Here is a 19,069-nt window from a genome sequence, read left to right as displayed (position 1 = left end):
CTTATTATCTGTATAATTTCAGTCTGGTCTTGGTATGTTCTCACCCAAGAAGATCCAACCCAAACAGTAGCTGATAGGCATGAGAAGATAACTAACAGTAGCTGATAGTCAGGAGAAGATAACTCTACTACTCACCATGAAAGCTTCATGCTCATTTTCTAAAATGTTTACATTTGTGTTATATATGGAATAACTTTCATAGTACCTTGCCTTTTGTTTGTGATATATGTGAATGCTTCGAATGGATAATTACACTGACAAGAACAATTGACAGTATTGTGTACTTTATAACATAATTTATTTACATAATTTGTTGTGTCATTTGTCATGCCCTAAAATATTGTAAACACCTGTAATCCATATAAATTATTATTGTTTCTTGTCCTCTTATTTCTGACAGGGACAATTCATGTATTAAAATATTTCAGACTTTAGGTACCAAAAAAGTATTATTCTTTTCTTTTTTTAAAATTACTTATGCATATGCATTCCCGAAAAAAAGTAAAATCAAAATGAATAATAAAGTTAGCAACATTAAAAAAATAGAAAACATATAGAAAATTATAGGTAACAGTAATTAGTTTAGTTGCAATCACTGTCCACTGTTGACCATTAGTTGGGTAATCTTCCAACAAAAAATGCCTTTGAGAAATTTAAAGATGTTAACTTTTGTAAAATTGGCTGTGATCATGATGATATTATTGATATGTCACTTGTTACCTTAGTATCTTTTAGCAGAAGGAGTTAAAATTCACTAAGTTAGGGGTTAAGGGTTATGATTCAATTCAGAGATTAATTGGACATAAACTTATGTATTGCGATTTTTTAAAATAATGAAAATGAAAAAATCTTACACAGTGTTAATAATTGCAACAATAGCTATTTGATAGAAGATGAGAAAGTCATCAAAAATTAATATGATACCTTAGGAAATCTTTAGCATTTTACTACCTGCCATTAATTGACCACACATACAATTGTCAAGTCATTACTACCTGCCATTAATTGACCACACTTATTGATGTCATGTCATTACTACCTGCCATTAATTGAACACACTGACTGATGTCACCTCATTACTACCTGCTATTAATTGACCACACATACAATTGTCAAGTCATTACTACCTGCCATTAATTGACCACACTGATTGATGTCATGTCATTACTACCTGCCATTAATTGAACACACTGACTGATGTGATCTCATTACTACCTGCCATTAATTGACCACACTGATTGATGTCAAGTCATTACTACCTGCCATTAATTGACCACACTGATTGATGTCATGTCATTACTACCTGCCATTAATTGACAACACAGATGTTATGTCATTACTACCTACTATTAATTGACTACACTGACAGATATTATTACTGCCTGCCCTTCATTGACCACTCTGACAGTTGTTATGTCATTACTATATGCCATTAATTGACCTCACTGACAGATATTATTACTGCCTGCCCTTCATTGATGACTCTGACAGATGTCATGTCTTACTATCTGCCATTAATTGACCACACAGACAGATGTCATCGCAATAATTGTGTGATAATGAAATGAAACAATTGACCAACAGCTTTTCTTTGTTTTTCAATTCACTGACAATCACACCTTTTCTTTGTGCATTTAATGTGAGAAATCTATGATTTATAACCTGTGCAAATTGGATGAATTTTTAATTAGTGATCTATCATTTTATGTACAATTACTTGCAAGGTACTTGATAATCCTCAGTGACATGAAAGTTTCTTGGGGACAGATATTCCTCTAAGATTTACACAAGAATATGCACACAGATAAATACATTTGAAGTGATTTTTTATTCGTTTAATGCTTAGATGTGTAAAAAATAGATATATCAACAGGTTAAACACTCTACATGTTACAAGTTATATCCTTAATCAACAGGTTGAATACTCTAACATTTTAAAAGTGATATCCTTAATAAGCTAAATACTCTCACATTTACAAGTGATATTGTTAATATATTAAATACTCTGACATGTTAAAGTGATATCCTTAATAAGTTAAACACTTTGACATGTTGCATTGATATCATTAATATGTTAAACACTTTGATGTTACAAGTGATATCACAAATATGTTAAACACTTTGATATGTTACAAATGATATCCCTAATATGTTAAACACTTTGACATGTTATAAGTGATATCCATAATAAGTTAAACACTTTGACATGTTACAAGTGATATCCTTAATATATTAAACACTTTGACATGTTACAAGTGATATCCTTAATATATTAAACACTTTGATGTTACAAGTGATATCACTAATATGTTAAACACTTTGATATGTTACAAATGATATCCCTAATATGTTACACTTTGACATGTTATAAGTGATATCCCTAATAAGTTAAACACTTTGACATGTTACAAGTGATATCCCTAATAAGTTAAACACTTTGACATGTTACAAGTGATATTCTTAATATATTAAACACTTTGACATGTTACAAGTGTTATCCTTAACCAACAGGTTCAATACTCTGACATGTTACAAGTGATATTAAATACTATGACTTGTTACAAGTGATATCCTTAATCAACAGGTTCAGTATTCTGACATGTTACAAGAGATGTCATTAATATCATACAAAATTACAAAGTGTTTGGTCCATATAGATTGAAAAAGAATGAATTTGATAGCCAATAATATATGTAGAATAAATCATATTTCTATAATACTTTCTCATAGTACGATTCCCCTTACTATAACAACCAAAGTAATCAATTAAATTAAATGGAGTTATACTTCAGTGTCGCCTCACTATAACACTTTTAAAGGGAGCCATTAAAATATACGGTTATACTACAAGGTTTCCTCACTCATTGTTAAAGGGAGCTAGTACATTGTATGGTGCTACAGTGTTCCCCCACTATAACAGTGTCAACAGGAGCCATTACATTGTATGTTGTTATAAGTGTGTAGGCAAAGTATATATTACACATAGTATTACTGTTTCATAATGTATTGGGATCCATGATCATAAACATCATATAAAAGATACATACTATAATGAGGTACCATATAGTGAGGGATAACCACTGTGTGTAAAATTGAACCAATCCAGTCATTAATAATGTGAAGGAAAATAGAGAGTGTACAGTATGTGTATATATATATTTTATAATTCATATATAGATATATTGTATATGTGCAGAGTAGTGTATATGCAAGAGGAAATGCATGTGCCTGCTAAAAATATAAATAAACTTCATGTCTTTCCAGTCCATACTAAACATTTGCTGATTGTATGGAATATGTACAAAAAAAACTGAATAATTATTACCTTTTATATACCAAATACAGTGTTGCTCAAACAGTTTCATAATAAAAATGCTGGTAAGAATTACATCATTTTGATTCTGAATAAGATTTTGCACCACATGTCAATCACTTTAACAGAAGTGTGTGTATAGTAAAGATTGTTTATTATATTCATGTATACATTGTTTTCTCAGAATGTTTGAGTTTAATTTCCACAGTCAAATTCCTAATTACATGTACAAAGACTTTTTTAACTTTTATGGGTTTAAAAGCCATTTTTCAGCACATGCTATACCCATGGGAAGATACTGGCAAGCCTCAAATTCATGTGAAGAGAGGTGAGATGTCACTGATCTGTAAAGCTAGTGCTGTAGACCAAATGGCAACCCATGGCCCATCAAATGGCTTTGTTATAATGTTTCTCCATACAGTGTTTAATAGTCTTTGATTTGGGAGGTGTGCCTGAGAAAATTAGCTAAAAATGAAAGGTATAATGACAAAGGTACTGGGGTAACAAAAATGTGACAATCATATATCATACATGAGCAATAAATAATGAAAGCCTGACAAAGGCACAGATATCAAAGATGTGATATTATAGTTGGCATATTAGAATCATGATTTGCTGGTTTAATTAAACCAAAGGATGCAAAGAAATGTTTTTGTTTTGTAGCTTTTGATATCACAAATTTAGAAATATCTTATGGCTGTATGTTGACTAAATGAGGTAAATCTCTTTAGCATGTTCATTTTGAATTATGACTTTCAAATATGGCTGCAAATTTGCCAGTCAGAAAAAGAAAAAATGTCTCTTTAGACATAAAGCTACAAATAATGTGGGAATCAGAACCAGGGGGTTCATGAAAATTAATTCAAAATAAATGTATTACTTGCAATCAGTATGATTTATCATGAATGGCATGATGTTTATACAGACTGTGTTGCAAAATATTTTGTCAATAAGACGAATTTTAGTGAGCAAAAGATGTCATAACCAGTGAGACAATTCTGCCTCAACTAATGTTCCCCATGCTATCATGCATGGGGCATTTCACTTCGGTCTGGTAACGTGGATGTTGATTTCTTTGATCATATCAATTCTGATAATGACACTGATACACATGTGATGCCAATAATTGAGGATATTGTTTCTGATATCAATAATTGCCAAGAAACAACTGATATATACGAAATCAGGGATTGCCTGATAACAAGTGTTTGCAAAATCAGTGATTGCAAGGAAACAACTGATGTTTATGAAACCAGTGATTGCCAAGAAACAACTTATGCTTGCAAAATCAGTGATTGCCAGGAAACAACAAATGTTTGTGAAATCAGTGATTGCCAGAAAACAACCAATGTTTGTGAAATCAGTGATTGCAAGGAAACAACTGATGTTTGTGAAATCAATGATTGCCAAGAAACAAACAGTATTTGTGAAATCAGTAACTGCCAAGAAACAACCAATGTTTGTGAAATCAGTGATTGCCAAGAAACAACTGATGTTTATAAAATCAGTGATTGGTAGACAACTGATGTTTCAAAAATCAGTGATTGCAAGGAAACAACTGATGCTTGCAAAATGAGTGATTGCCAGGAAACAACCAATGTTTGTGAAATCAATGATTGCCAAGAAACAACCAATATTTGTGAAATCAGTGATTGCCAAGAAACAACCAATGTTTGCGAAATCAGTGATTGCCAAGAAACAACTGATGTTTATGAAATCAGTGATTGCTAGACAACTGATGTTTGTGAAATCAGTGATTGTCAGACAACCGATGTTTATGAAAGTGATGAGGATGTGATTATTCAGTACCAGTCATTGTACCCAGAGCTAGCTAGGTTATAGTTAGCTGTTGTACCCAGAGTTAGTGAGATTCTTGTAAGTTGGTGTACCCAGAGTTAGTGAGATTCTTGTAAGTCGTTGTACCCGGAGTTAGTGAGATTCTTGTAAGTCGTTGTACTCAGAGTTAGTGAGGTTCTAATTAGCCATTGTACTCAGAGCTAGTGAGGTTCTAGTTAGCCACTGTCCTCAGAGCTAGTGAGGTTCTAGTTAGCCACTGTACTCAGAGCTAGTGAGGTTCTAAATAGCCATTGTACCTAGAGCTAAGAGGTAGAGAGGTTCTAGTTGGCATATTGAACATTACTCAACCTACCAACCATTGTACCCAGAACTAGCTAGGTTCTTGTTAGCATATTGAACTTGAGACTGTACCTACAAACTCAGTGTGACACACCTGGTATTCTTTAAGAACATTTACATGTCATTCCAAACTATGTCCACAACAGATCTCATTAGGAAAGGAAAGACGACTGTTGACAAATCTTTCCCTCAAAATAAGTGAAGTATTGATTTACTAGTCATTAAGTTATTAAAGTAAAGTTGCTTCCACATAAATGTGATTTGTATGATTCACTGGCTTGTACATGTACATGAGGACACTTTCATCAGAAGGTAAAACTTACTGGGTTCTTTTTTTCTTCTTCATGATGATATGTAAGTTTACTAAATGTATGCTGTTTCTTTAAAATGGTATTAACATAATGTATGAGTTCCAACAATAATCATGTAAGTACAAATATTTTATTACATTCATGTCCACTGTCATCAAAACAGACAAGGACACACACACGCACACACACACACACGCACACACACTCCAGACTAAATGGATCTCCATTTGGAAACACAGTGTATAATCATCAGTCATAATTACAAATTAACACCTTTTTCTAAAGGTAAATGTTTGGTGTATAAGTATCAATTTGTGATTATAATTTTACATATATACCGTGAATACTTAAACACAAATCCAGGAGGTCTGGGTTTGTGTTATTTTCCTAGTGAATTACTTCCAGTGCACCTTGAATGCTTTTCTTTGACTTTGTTCCATCCATATTGAGATACTCACTATCAGGTGATGCATATTGTGTTATGATGTCCATCCATCTATATGTAAGCCTGTTAACAATTTCCTTTTTGGACAATAACTGGAGTTGTCCACCATCAACAGTTAAAAAAATTGTGGATGGCTTGAACTTGGGGTAAGGAAGAACCCTATTGATTCTGGGTTTACAAGGTCAACAAGGTCAACAAGGTCAGGATCAAGGACTTATATAATAAGAATGGTTGATCACAACAACTAAAGCTCTCCACCATCTACAGTTCCAAAACTTGGTGAATAGGTTATAGTTGGGGTGTGAAAGAATTCTACTGATTTCAGGGGCAAAAGGACAAAGGTCAAGGAGATTGAAAAAAAAATGTTTTTTTTGTACAATGATTCAAGTTTTTCACCATAATTTTATGCAGTTAGCAAACATTGTGGATGACTTGCACTTGGAGTGAGGAAGAACCCTTATCAATTTCAAATAGAGTCTACCTAATAACACCAGTTTCATCATCACCTACCTTACGCAAACTGTGTGGATAACTTACCCTGGAATAAGGAAGAAACTATTAAATTTGGAGTCAAATAATCAAAGGGTGAGGTCACAGAAAAATGGTTTCCAAACAATTCTACATAACGTTACTGGGCAAGATTTCATGGCTTGCACTTAGGGTAAGGAAAAAACACATTGATTTTGGCATCAGAGGTCAAGGTCTACCACAATTCATGTAGAGCAAAAATGATCTCGTCAAAACAATATCAGTTGTCAACACAGAGGACTATTAGACATGGGGCAGGCATGTAATGTACAGTTAACTGTACTCTTGTTTTGGGATGAGCACACATGGCATTGTGTGTGTGTGTGTGTGTGTGTGTGTGTGTGTGTGAGAGAGAGAGAGAGACTGTAAGTTGAGAATTTTCTTCTGTGAGAGATCATAGACATGAACATTTTTTTAAAATGGTGACTATTGTTGCAAATATTTGACTTTGATTGCTTTTAATATCTGTACTTGTTTGAAATTTATAAAATTTAAATTATATGTGTTAAATAAGTGTTTATAAACAGCTTTTCTTGTTGAAATAGTGTTACATACTTGAATAAGCTAAATGATCCACACAATATAATTAAATGAAAAATGAAAACTGCATCCTCTCTTGGGATTTTCATAATGGCATGTCATGAGTCCTATGCTTGCCATTCAGCTTGCACACCATGTGTACTTACTGCATTTTCACAGTATGTAAAAGCAGTTTATTCCAACAAGCTTGTATTGCACTGACCATTTGATTGCAAGGCCAGCTCTGTAGACTTTAAAGTTATTTATAGCAGGTATATTTACATACAAATGTGAAAGTTATCAAGCTTTCTGTTAGATAATGTGTTTTTTAATGATTTTAGAATTGTGATAGACACCAAGTGATAAATCTATGCTTAACTTTGATTACTGTTACTTGGATCTGTTTTTAAAAATATCTTATCACTATATATTAAAGTTGTATACTTGATTACTCAGTATAACATACTTGGCATTATTTGTACATTTTAATTATACTTGTGTCATGTCTGCAGTGTATATTGCATGCCACAGTCATTTCTATACTATATCTGCATGGATAAATCATGTCTATAGTGTATCTGCATGCCAGTCATATCTATATGGTATCTGCACGCCAGTCATGTCTATATGGTATCTGCATGCCACAGTCATATCTATAGTGTATCTGCATGCCAGTCATATCTATATGATATCTGCATGCCAGTCATGTCTATATGGTATCTGCATGCCAGTCATGTCTATATGGTATCTGCATGCCAGTCATGTCTATATGGTATCTGCATGCCACAGTCGTATCTATAGTGTATCTGCATGCTACAGACATGTCTACAGTGTATCTTCATGGCTCAGTCATGTCTATAGTATATATGCATGCTACAGTCATGTCTATAGTGTATATGCATGCTACAGTCATGTCTATAGTGTATATGAATGCTACATTCATGTATATAGTGTATATGCATGCTACAGTTATGTCTACAGTTTATCTGCATGCCAGTCATGTCTGCAGTGTATTTTCATGGCTCAGTCATGTCTATAGTGTATTTGCATGCCTATGTCATGTCTATAGTGTATATGCATGCCTCAGTCATGTCTATAGTGTATCTGCATGGCTCAGTCATGTCTACATTTTTATCTGCATTTATAGCTGGAAAAGATTGAGGGAAGATTTCAACAGTACCTTCTCCAGATCCGCTTTTGATTTAAGAAACTCAGAATCTTGCCAGTCAGTATCATTGGCTTTTTCTGCATTAGAATCAATTTTTCCATTAGATTGTCAATATAAATGTCTGCATTATGTTGAAGATGGCTGAAATCAGTCATATTCCTTCCTTTCTTCTCAATATGCATGATTATTTACCTGATCTGCACTGCTTTTTGAAATAAAGTTTGATGGTAAATTTTTCCTTGTTTACATTGTAATTTATTTTTTCATGAAAATCAGTTTAGTTTATATATCTCAGTATGAATCTTTGTCTTTACCTGACTGACCAACTACTACCTACCAATCAAAACTTTAGTCTAATTCTGTCATTTAATGAACCAGTTCTACTTTCTGACTTCCCTCCTATCTACCTTTCTAGCACAGTCCATTTGTCTTTCCATCCTTCCTTCCATCCACCAATACATGGAGTGATAGTTGCTGTCAATCGATGTATCAATCCATCCAAAGAGTGACAGCTAGCTATCCATCTATCCATCATGCATGCATCCATGTAATGACAGCTGTCTATCTGTCCATGCATCCTTCCAGCCATCCAGCCATACACAGTGACAGTTTAGCTATTTTATCTATCTGTGCATCCATCCATCCTATCTCTCTATCCATGTATTCATCCATTCACCGAGTGACAGCTAATTAATTATCTACCTAGCTATCCAACCATCCATCCATTCACATAGTGATAGCTAATTATCTGATTAGTTATTCATGCATGCATGCATCCTACATATATAGAGTGATGGTTAGTTCCATCTTTGTAGTTATGCATAGTTCAGGAACAGATCCAGATATGTCATCAATAGCTGTGGGGCTGGTGGGTAGTATGAAAGGGGTAGAAGAAAGTCAGCAAAAAATGTTCTTACCTGACTGTAAGGTCAATTTAACTTTTGGCATGACCACATATCCATTATAATCATCCAAAATACATTGTCTACTGTATGCCCATCAACATACATTGTCTATTGTATGCCCATCAATATGCATTGTCTATTGTATACAGATCAAAATGCATTGTCTATTGTATGACCATCAAAATGCATTGTCTATTGTATGCCCATCAATGACGAAATAATTTAAACATGATTTATATGAATGAATCATAGCAAACCTTCCCATCATCCTTTTCCTGATGACATATATCTTTCCATGGCATGTTTGGCATGTTCAAAGGTTTGTATATATACTCCCTAAAGTACTTCTATGACACATTTATGTAGAAACATTTTTGCACTTTTGGGAAAAATATGAGAGGGATGACTTAATTATGAATTCTGTCACCGATTCGATTCGGGCGGTTTATGGTTTGGTTTTGTAAGTATTTAACGTTTAAAATGTATGTATGTATGTATGTATGTATGTATGAATGTATGTATGTATGTATGTATGTAAGAAATTTCAGAGAATTTTTCCTTCAAATGAAAAATGTAATGTTTAGTTCAAATGAATACCGTGTAGTATCTTGAAAATCAACATTTATTTTAGATGTCCTGAAACTGGATAAGTGTGATCTTGGTATGTGTCCTTTCAATCTTCATCTCTCCTCGTTGAGGATAATTGTATGAATTAGTATTACAACAATTGATCGGCTGAGGGACCGTTTTTTTCCCCTTCATAATGCACCTTCTGTGTGTGTGTGTGTGTGTGATTAAAATACATACCTCAAAATAGCATTACACTCCAGCATGTTAGTAGAGCTGTCACATGCAAGAAAAGACTTAAAACCGTCAACTCTAGTTTAAAATAAGACGAATGAAAAAGGATTCAATTGTGATAGAAACATCTTATCGTACATGTGAATGTGATCTTTATTTCAACTTCACGAGCCAGTTTAAGATACCCTTTTAGAAAGGTGATTACCGAACTTCCTTCAGTTATAGTCAACAAAAATTATTTAAAAACATCGCTTTCCTGCGACTGGAAACCGTTTTTGAATTTATAGTTTTGCTATTGCCCATTCACTGAGCTTGCAAACATTAGCGTTAGATCAAATATAGTACAATTAACGATGTCACGTGCCATGCCCAAGGGGAAAACCGCATTCCTTGCTTATACAGAGTAAGTATATTGTAATGTAATTATTATACCTGGTCAAGATAAACTTGTAACACAAATGTACATCACAAAGACGTTTCCATGTACACGTAAATTATGTAAAGATAGGATTATGATTTTGATTATTCTCTCACTAAGACATATATATATGTCTTTATTTCATAATATAAATAAACATAAACAACAAATATAGTAATATTCAAAAGAAACTATATCTATAACTTTCATTCTTAATCAAGTAATAAAGTAAATTTAAAAACTTAATGACATTTTAATATCAGTCCCCTTTAATAGACCTGAAAAATAAATAACTTAAGCAGTACCATACCTTTACTCTTTAGCTTTGCGCAGTGGCGGTACCATAGCCAATGAGGTTTATCCGAGGCGTGGTTATTGCTAGTTGAAAACTACAACCAATACCCCGCGTTGACGCCCTGAAATATGGACGGCAAGCGCAATTTGTGTATGCTCCTACGGGAGCTGATTAAAGTATAAAGCAAAAAGTAACTGAGAGTTGAGCAAACTTATCATATATTTGTTTCCCAGAGAAGTCAGGATATGAGATTGCGTGGTTTGCTTTCTCTTTAGGGTGACCCTACTCCACCCCCACAACTTGGTTAGTGGATGGATAGCAGTAATAATCCACAAAGTGAAAATTGTTTTACTCGATTTTTATTGCCTGTGAATCCTCTGTGCGGTTTCTTCTTTGTGCCCACGGTTGTCGGTGATGTATCATCTCGGCCAATACAGTTTCAAACTCAACCATTTTAATTATTTGATCCTCCATAAGTAGTGAAGGGGGATACTAGAGCGACAATGGGAATTAGCATTACAGGACCCCTTGGGAACATATAGCGACAAAGGAAATTTAACATGGAGAAAAATCGTGGGAACATATAGCGACAAGGGAAATTTAACATGGAGAAAAATCGTGGGAACATATAGCGACAAGGGAAATTAACATGGAGAAAAATCGTGGGAACATATAGCGACAAGGGGATTTGAACATGGAGAAAAATCGTGGGAACATATAGCGACAAAGGAAATTAACATGGGATTTTTTTTTTTTTTTTAAATTAAAAAATAAAAAAGGGGTAGGCAATGGAAAGGCTATCTCTTTTCGAGAAATATGGCTGGCCCTGAAAAGGGCTTTTGGGTTTATGTTAATATTGATATTAATATTAACATAGATGGCATCTGTCACATCTTCTTCTTCTTCTTAAACTCCTTCTAACTGCCGGTCCATACACAAGTACCCTCTTGAGACATCCTTGTCTTTCTATATAAACTCTCCTCATCCATAGACTAGTATCTGTCCTATCAACAACAGTCCACTTGGACCGGACATACATGAGCATGTCCGTCCTGAACATCATTGTTGACACAAGGGTTGAAGATTCAACGTCTGCCCACATGTTGAGGCTCCGAGAATAGGTGAATCAATGCAGTGAACTGCGCTTATTTATAGGGATAGAAAGGATTGAAACGGATTGAGTTCATTCACCAATCCGAACACGCGTTACAGAATTCAGTCAGCCCGCATCCAATCCGAAGAGAGCAGTCTGTGACGTCACGTAGTCTATATAGATTCGCTAGCGCTTGTGTGCAGTCAATCTATGCGACAGTGATTCAACATGACGGAAACTCAGAAAACGATCCATTGGGCTGCACCAACAAGGGAGACTGCCCAAGGGAACCCGGACTTACTTTCAGAAGAGGTGAATTGGGATTTTGTGGATTTTCTCTCCTCGCAAGAATTTGTTCCGGAACCTTCGTTACCTTCTTCATTACCGCAAGTGGAGAATTTTAGACAGAGACAGAAAGAAGAATTGGAGAAATTTATACAACGACAAAAGGAAGCCGAACAAGTTTTTCTCCTACAGCAACAGCAGCAAGAAGAAGAGGTAAGAAAAAAACAACAGCAGCAACAGCAAGAAGAAGTAACAGCAAAGAAACAAGAGGGTGAAAATCAAACGGTCACGGTACTGTTGGACATTTTAGCGGAGTTAAGAAGTCTGAAACAAATGTATCAGACTTCTTTATCACGACCAAAGAGAATACGACCTTCCCGAGCTAAACACGTCAACCCTGTGACTAAGCCTACCGTACCACCCTTAGTGATTTCAACCCAATCATCATCAACATTACGCAGTCCAGAAGTAGGCCTTGGCCGTGGCAAAGGCATAAGGCAGTTAAAGTTGATTGCTTAAACTCACCCCTACATCATAAATAGAAAAAGGCCCTTTTCAGGGCCACCCACATTTCTCGAAAAGAAATACAATTTCAATTTGCCAATAACTTAAAAATAAACCCCACCCATTTTACCCTTATAGTACGTGTCTGTGTATGAGTGCGTGAGTGTACGTTCTTATTTTAAAATCAAAACTCAAAGACACTTACCTTTTATCATTCATTTATTCTTTTATCCATTGTTACAATCCAATTCACAATTCACAACATAACACTTTAATGAAAAGTTCATTGATTTCTTCTTTTCTCCTTGTTTAGTCTCTCTGTTTTTTGAATTTCTTCACCGTCACACTCTTTTCCTCTTCTTCTTCCTCCTCGCTTTCTTCCCTTCTTCTTTTTTTCTCCTGTTTCTTTTTCTTCACCTGTCTTCTTTCTTCCTCAGAAGAATCCCTCTCTTCCTCTGAAGAATCCCTCTCTTCTTCTGAAGAATTCCTCTTTTCTTCTGACTCCTCTTGTTTCTTTTTTGGGCAATCTGGAGACCAATGTCCTTTTTCTTTACAATAATAACAGGTATCTTGACTTTTGTCTTTTTTAGTCCCTGTTTTTGTTCTTTTTTGACGGTCTGGACACTCTGAAGACCAATGCCCTTTCTTCTGACAGATATAGCAAGTATCTTGACTTTTATCTCGAAAGGAAGGAGAGTAGTCCGTAGGCTGGTCTGAAGAGAATTTTCTAATGACCCCTCGCAAAGCTCTGACGAAACGTTCCATCTGGTTAGTCTCTTCCATCGTTGTGCTCGGCTTGAGAGTGAAATGAATAGTGAAAGGACAAGACACACACCCTTTTATATACGCTGGTCTGCTATGACTATAAAGTAGCTCATGGTGTTTGAACTTGAGTCATTTGACTTTTTGCTTTCAAGATGAAACGATCTAATTCATTCGAGAAGAAAGAAGAAGAAAGTAAGAGGCAGAAACGTGATCTATCGCCTCGTACCAGAGCTGAAATCTTGGCACAAATTCATGCCAGTGATTTTGAAGAGGACATGAGTGAACCAGAATCAGAACCCTCTAAAACAAATTCACCACCCTTAGTCAACCCTGAAAAATACTATTCCATTCGAGAGACGGAAAAGCGCTCCTCTAGAAAATTTAGAACCACGGCTTACAAATACACGGTGAAGTTTAAAGATTTCAAGGCTGAAGTGCCGTTAGAGAAAGCAGAAGTGTTCATCACTGAGGTGTGGGATTCTTTGCTCACTTCACTCAAGCAACAATGTCAACCCAAAGAAGACGATCGCTTGAGACTTTCCATACAACACGACGGTTTGAAATCCCCTGTTTGGATCGAGTTTAGCACCCCTGCAGAATTGACCGCTTCCAAAGTCATGGACAAGATTCAACACGTGCAACAATCTAATGACCAGTTTGACATCACCGATGGAAAAGCCACATTGGATATGACCCACGTCTCTCCTCCTCAAGGGACCGGACGCAAAAAGATGTTATTGGTGAACGACCTTCGCAGCATTAAGCGTAGCCTTGTCCAAATTCACAATCCTCATGACCAGATGTGTTTAGCCCGTGCCATCGTGGTGGGACGAACCTATGCCAACAAGAACGACACGGTAGAATGGAAAAGAACCTGGAAAACTATTCAACGATCCGATCGAGCCAAACAACGAAACGAAGCAGAACTCCTGTTGCAACAAGCTGGCCTGTCCAAAGACACACCCTGTGGCATTCCTGAGATGCAAAAATTGCAAGATGCCCTAGCTCCACGATACACCTTGAAAGTGCACCCTCAAGAAGTGCGCGGGCCTTTGTTGTTTCGAGGGCAAGACTTTAAGGACAGAAAATACATTCATGTCTATTATCACGATGAACATTTCGATACCATTACCGCCATCACCGGATTCCTGGGATACGGTTATTACTGTGAGAAATGTGACCATGGTTATAATAATCGAGAGCAACACAAGCATTGTGGATCGAAATGCTCAGGATGTTTGGCCTCTCCACCCTGTCTGAGCGAAGAACCAGTGCCTTGTTCAACTTGTCTGCGCACGTTTGTTAGCCCTACCTGTTACCAACAACATCTGAAAACGCAAAGTTCACAGAAGAAATGTGCTTGTCAACTCCTGAGATTGTGCCCCACGTGTGAACAAGTCATACGTACCAATAATACCAAGGCACACGTATGTTCAGGAAAAAAGAAATGTCACATTTGTCACCACATCGTGGACTTGGAACACCAATGCTACGTGCAAAAATACCAGCCCCCACCAGAGAAAGAGGACGGTCACAAGAAGAAAGGCAATTTCATCTTTTTCGATTTCGAATGCATGCAAGAGACCGGCATTCACATTCCTAATTTCTGCGTGGCTCATCGAGCGTGCGAGAAGTGCATTCAAGAACCTATCTTCAGTCATTGCCCTCACTGCAGCAAGATTCCTGGAGGGCGTGAAAAAATCTTTCGGGGACCGAACACGTTAGCCGATTTTGCCCAATGGCTCTTAGACCCCATCGACAAGACGTGGAGCCAAGAGGACATCGAACTTTACGGAGATTGTCATCGTCATGCCACGGTGATGGCTCACAATTTTCCGGATACGATGGACAGTTTCTTTTGAGGTACTATACGGAACAAGGAACCGAGCGTCCTAAAGTGACTTTGAACGGAGCCAAAATCATTTTCATGCAAGTGGGACAAGTACAGTTTAAAGATTCGATGAGTTACTTGGCCATGCCTTTGAGTCGAATGCCTAAAACGTTTGGAATGACAGAAATGGCTAAAGGGTACTTTCCACACTTTTTCAATACGGAAGCCAATCAACACGCCGTTCTACCCCATTTGCCTGAGGCTCACTATTACGACCCCGACAACATGCGTACCGAACAACGAGAAGCTTTCTACGCTTGGTACCAGATTCACGCCTCGGACCCTTTCGACTTTCAGGAAGAAATGCTAAAGTATTGTCGTTCCGACGTGGACATTTTACGGCGTTGCTGTGGAAAATTTCGAGAACTGTTCATGGAACACGGAGGGGTCGATCCTTTGAAAGAAGCTTGCACCATTGCCAAAGCGTGTTCCCTAGTGTATCGACAACGATTCATGCCTGAAAACACCGTGGCTGTCATCAGCCCTCAAACGACCCACTTTGTCAAGCGTCAGTACTCGATCAAAGCCCTACGTTGGTTACATTACTTGTGCGACAAGGAAGACAAGTGGATTCAGCATGCCCGCAACGGAGGGGGCGAAAAGACCATCGGAACGTATTCGGTCGATGGCTGGGACTTAGAAAACCCCAAGATCGTGTACGAGTTTAACGGTTGCTTATTTCACGGATGTCCCGTCTGTTGCCCTGACCGTAGCACTAAAAATCAGTTTTTGCAACGAACCATGGAAGACTTGTACCAGGACACTTGTCAGCGGCGCCTAAAGTTAGAACAGCAAGGATACCAAGTGGTGGAAATGTGGGAACACGAGTACGATCACCGTATGAAAACCGATCCCGACTTTAAACGCCTCGTGGAAAGTTACCAGTTCATGGACCCGCTGAACCCGAGGGATAGTTTGTACGGAGGAAGGACCAATGCCACCTGTTTGCTGTACCAAGCCGACGAAGAGAAAGGAGAAGAAATCAAATACTTGGACGTGTGTTCGCTGTATCCCTACGTGTGCAAATATTGTCGCTTTCCTGTAGGGCACCCGCAATTGCTGACGGAACACATCGACCTGGTCAACATTCGACAATACGAAGGCTTGATCAAGTGCAAAGTTTTGCCTCCCACGAACCTATACCGTCCCGTCTTACCTCACCATTGTCAAGGCAAATTGATGTTTCCCTTGTGCCGTACTTGTGCCGAAACGTGCAACCAAGACCAACCTTGCCATCACAGCCAGGAAGAACGGGCCTTGACTGGAACCTGGGTCAGCGTAGAATTGTTCAAAGCTCTGGACATGGGATACCAACTGTTAGAATTGTACGAAATTTGTCACTTTCCCAAGACACAACAATACCACAAGGGTGACCCCACGCAGAAAGGCATTTTCGCAGACTACGTGGATGCCTTTTTGAAACTGAAGCAAGAAGCCAGCGGCTATCCTTCCTGGTGTCACACTCCCGAAGACCAAATACAATTCAAAGAGAAATACTACGAACAAGAAGGCATCACTTTAGACCACATCGAGAAAAACGAAGGCAGGCGATCGTTTGCCAAAGTGATGTTAAATTGCTTGTGGGGTAAAATGGCACAACGACCGTGTTTACCCAAGACGGAATATTTGACAGAACCTTCCCGCTACTTCCAGATGATTCACGACAAAACCAAATACATGAAACACGTGGACGTCGTTCGAGAGAATTTGATCTTGGTCAATTACGAAGAAGATCTGGACTTTGTACAAGACGACCCTTTTGGAAATGTCATCATTGCGGCTTACGTGACAGCCCATGCTCGCTTAAAATTGTACGAAGCTTTAGAACTGTTAGAAGAACGCGTCCTGTACTTTGACACGGACAGTTGCATTTACATCCATCACCCGATTCAACATCACCCTAACATCGAAGGAGACCGTTTAGGAGCCTGGACAGACGAGCATCCCGACGACAAGATTCTAAGTTTCGTCAGTGGTGGTCCTAAAAATTACGGCTACGAATACCGTGACAAACAAGGAGAAGTGCACACGACGTGCAAAGTGAAAGGACTGACTTTGAATTATCGTACCAGTCGAGTGGTCAACTTTGGGGTATTGAAAGAAGCCTTGCAATCGGGAGAGGATGGAAACTTTAAAGTGACCACCTACCAACCGAACAAAATTGTACGTTTACCCACTCACCACATCGTCAGTCGACCCTTGGAAAAAGTCTATCAAATTGTATACCAGAAGCGAGTTCGACTTCCCAATCATTTCACCTTACCGTACGGTCACGTCGGTATTGGTCTGTATATAAAAAAGGAACCCTAGGCAAGATCGATAGTTCATTGTGACTACCAAGACCGAGCGAACAAGATGAATACTTTCAGAGAAACACAGAACAAGTTGTTTAGAAGGGCACAATTCAAGTGTGAGGCTTCGGAAGTGGAATGCGATTGTGAGCCTTGCGATGGGTACGATGCTGTACGTTGTGACCTGAGCGATGCCGTAAAGCATCATGGGAACTTTAGTGTCCCTACACCTATCATGGAAAGTGATGCTGTGCGTGTCAAACCTGAGGGATGCGAAAGTGATGCCGCTCGTCCTCTTGGACATTTTACTGGGTTTCGTTTTAAAGGGGAATGTTCACCTTCACGTTTACCCCCCTACGGATGTCATCCAGCCCTGAGCAAACTCCTACCCATGTCACTCAACCCTCATCGAAACGAACCTGTGAAAGACGAATATTCGTTTCCTGTGCGTTTGTCGGAATACTGCGACTTTGAAAATCGTCTTCAATCGTTCAAAGGAAAATGGCCTAAGTATCTGTGAGGACCTATCCCCGAAGAATTAGCCAGAGCCGGATTTTTCTACTTGGGCGAAGGAGATAAAGTCAAGTGCTTCAGTTGCGGTGTGTCACTTCACCACTGGGAACCGCAAGATTCGGCCTACGTAGAACATGCTCGATGGTCACCGAATTGTTATTACTTACCCTTAGTGGGACCGAGACATTGAAGGAACTTACCATGTCGTTGACGAAGAAACCAGATTGGTTAGGAGTCAAATGTTGGACATCACCGAGACTAGTATTTAAACTGCATTTCAAAAACGATATTGAATCATTACCTAAAGAACTACAAGAGAAGATTTACAAGGAAGTTTGGCAGGGGTTTGCCAGAGTGAAATCTCAGTGGGTCACTGTAGAACTTTTGTGTCGAGAAATTCATAAGAGGAAAGTGAAAAAAGTCAACCAGTGTGTTAGATTTCTTTGGGTCAAGGGTGCATTTCTTCTATTGTATCGCTTTAGACCGTTTACATCAAAAGAGTTCAGTGACATTCTTGGACGTTACCCTGAATGGCAGTGGTCAGAAATTACTCACTATGTGGATTACTTTTGTGAATTGTACGGACTGACCTATTCATGAATACTTTACAAGAGAACATTCGTGCTTTGCCTGTGGAGTTGAGAGAAAGGATTTACCGAGAGCTGGTCAAAATACAAGTCAAACGTAAAGAACAATTGCATCCGTTACGTCACCAGATCTTTAAGCACTGGTACCTGAATGGTATAAGAGAACTGATTCGTCAGAAATTGTTTCAGTGGTCAGACCTTGTTCAATACTTCCAGGCCCCCGATGATCCACGTGTTGATCATTTTGGTTACTTCGAGATTGACCTAGAGCAACCCATTGAGGAAGACGAGGTAAAGGATT

General features: G+C 37.9%; 1 protein-coding gene and 1 non-coding gene across 2 annotated transcripts in view; both read left to right on the top strand.

Moving 5' to 3' along the window:
- Nucleotides 1-8,656, top strand: part of LOC149794806 (nicotinamide/nicotinic acid mononucleotide adenylyltransferase 1-like) — a 104,201-nt gene extending 95,545 nt beyond the window's left edge. The window contains exon 10 of the mRNA XM_089964453.1: nt 23-8,656. Coding sequence (XP_089820579.1) covers nt 23-70 — 48 coding nt within the window. The 3' untranslated portion in view covers nt 71-8,656. The remainder of the gene's footprint in view (nt 1-22) is intronic.
- A 2,209-nt stretch (nt 8,657-10,865) lies between these two features.
- Nucleotides 10,866-11,006, top strand: LOC149794805 (U4 spliceosomal RNA). Its single transcript, XR_016422513.1, has one exon. It is a non-coding gene; the product is annotated as a U4 spliceosomal RNA (small nuclear RNA).
- Nucleotides 11,007-19,069: the final 8,063 nt, after the last annotated feature.

This window comes from Sinohyriopsis cumingii, chromosome 7 (genome assembly GCF_028554795.1).
Source record: "Sinohyriopsis cumingii isolate HCF-2022 chromosome 7, ASM2855479v2, whole genome shotgun sequence".
NCBI classification, from domain to species: domain Eukaryota; kingdom Metazoa; phylum Mollusca; class Bivalvia; order Unionida; family Unionidae; genus Sinohyriopsis; species Sinohyriopsis cumingii.
The sequence above is the reverse complement of the archived record's forward strand: the minus strand, read 5'-3'. Positions and strand labels throughout refer to the sequence as shown.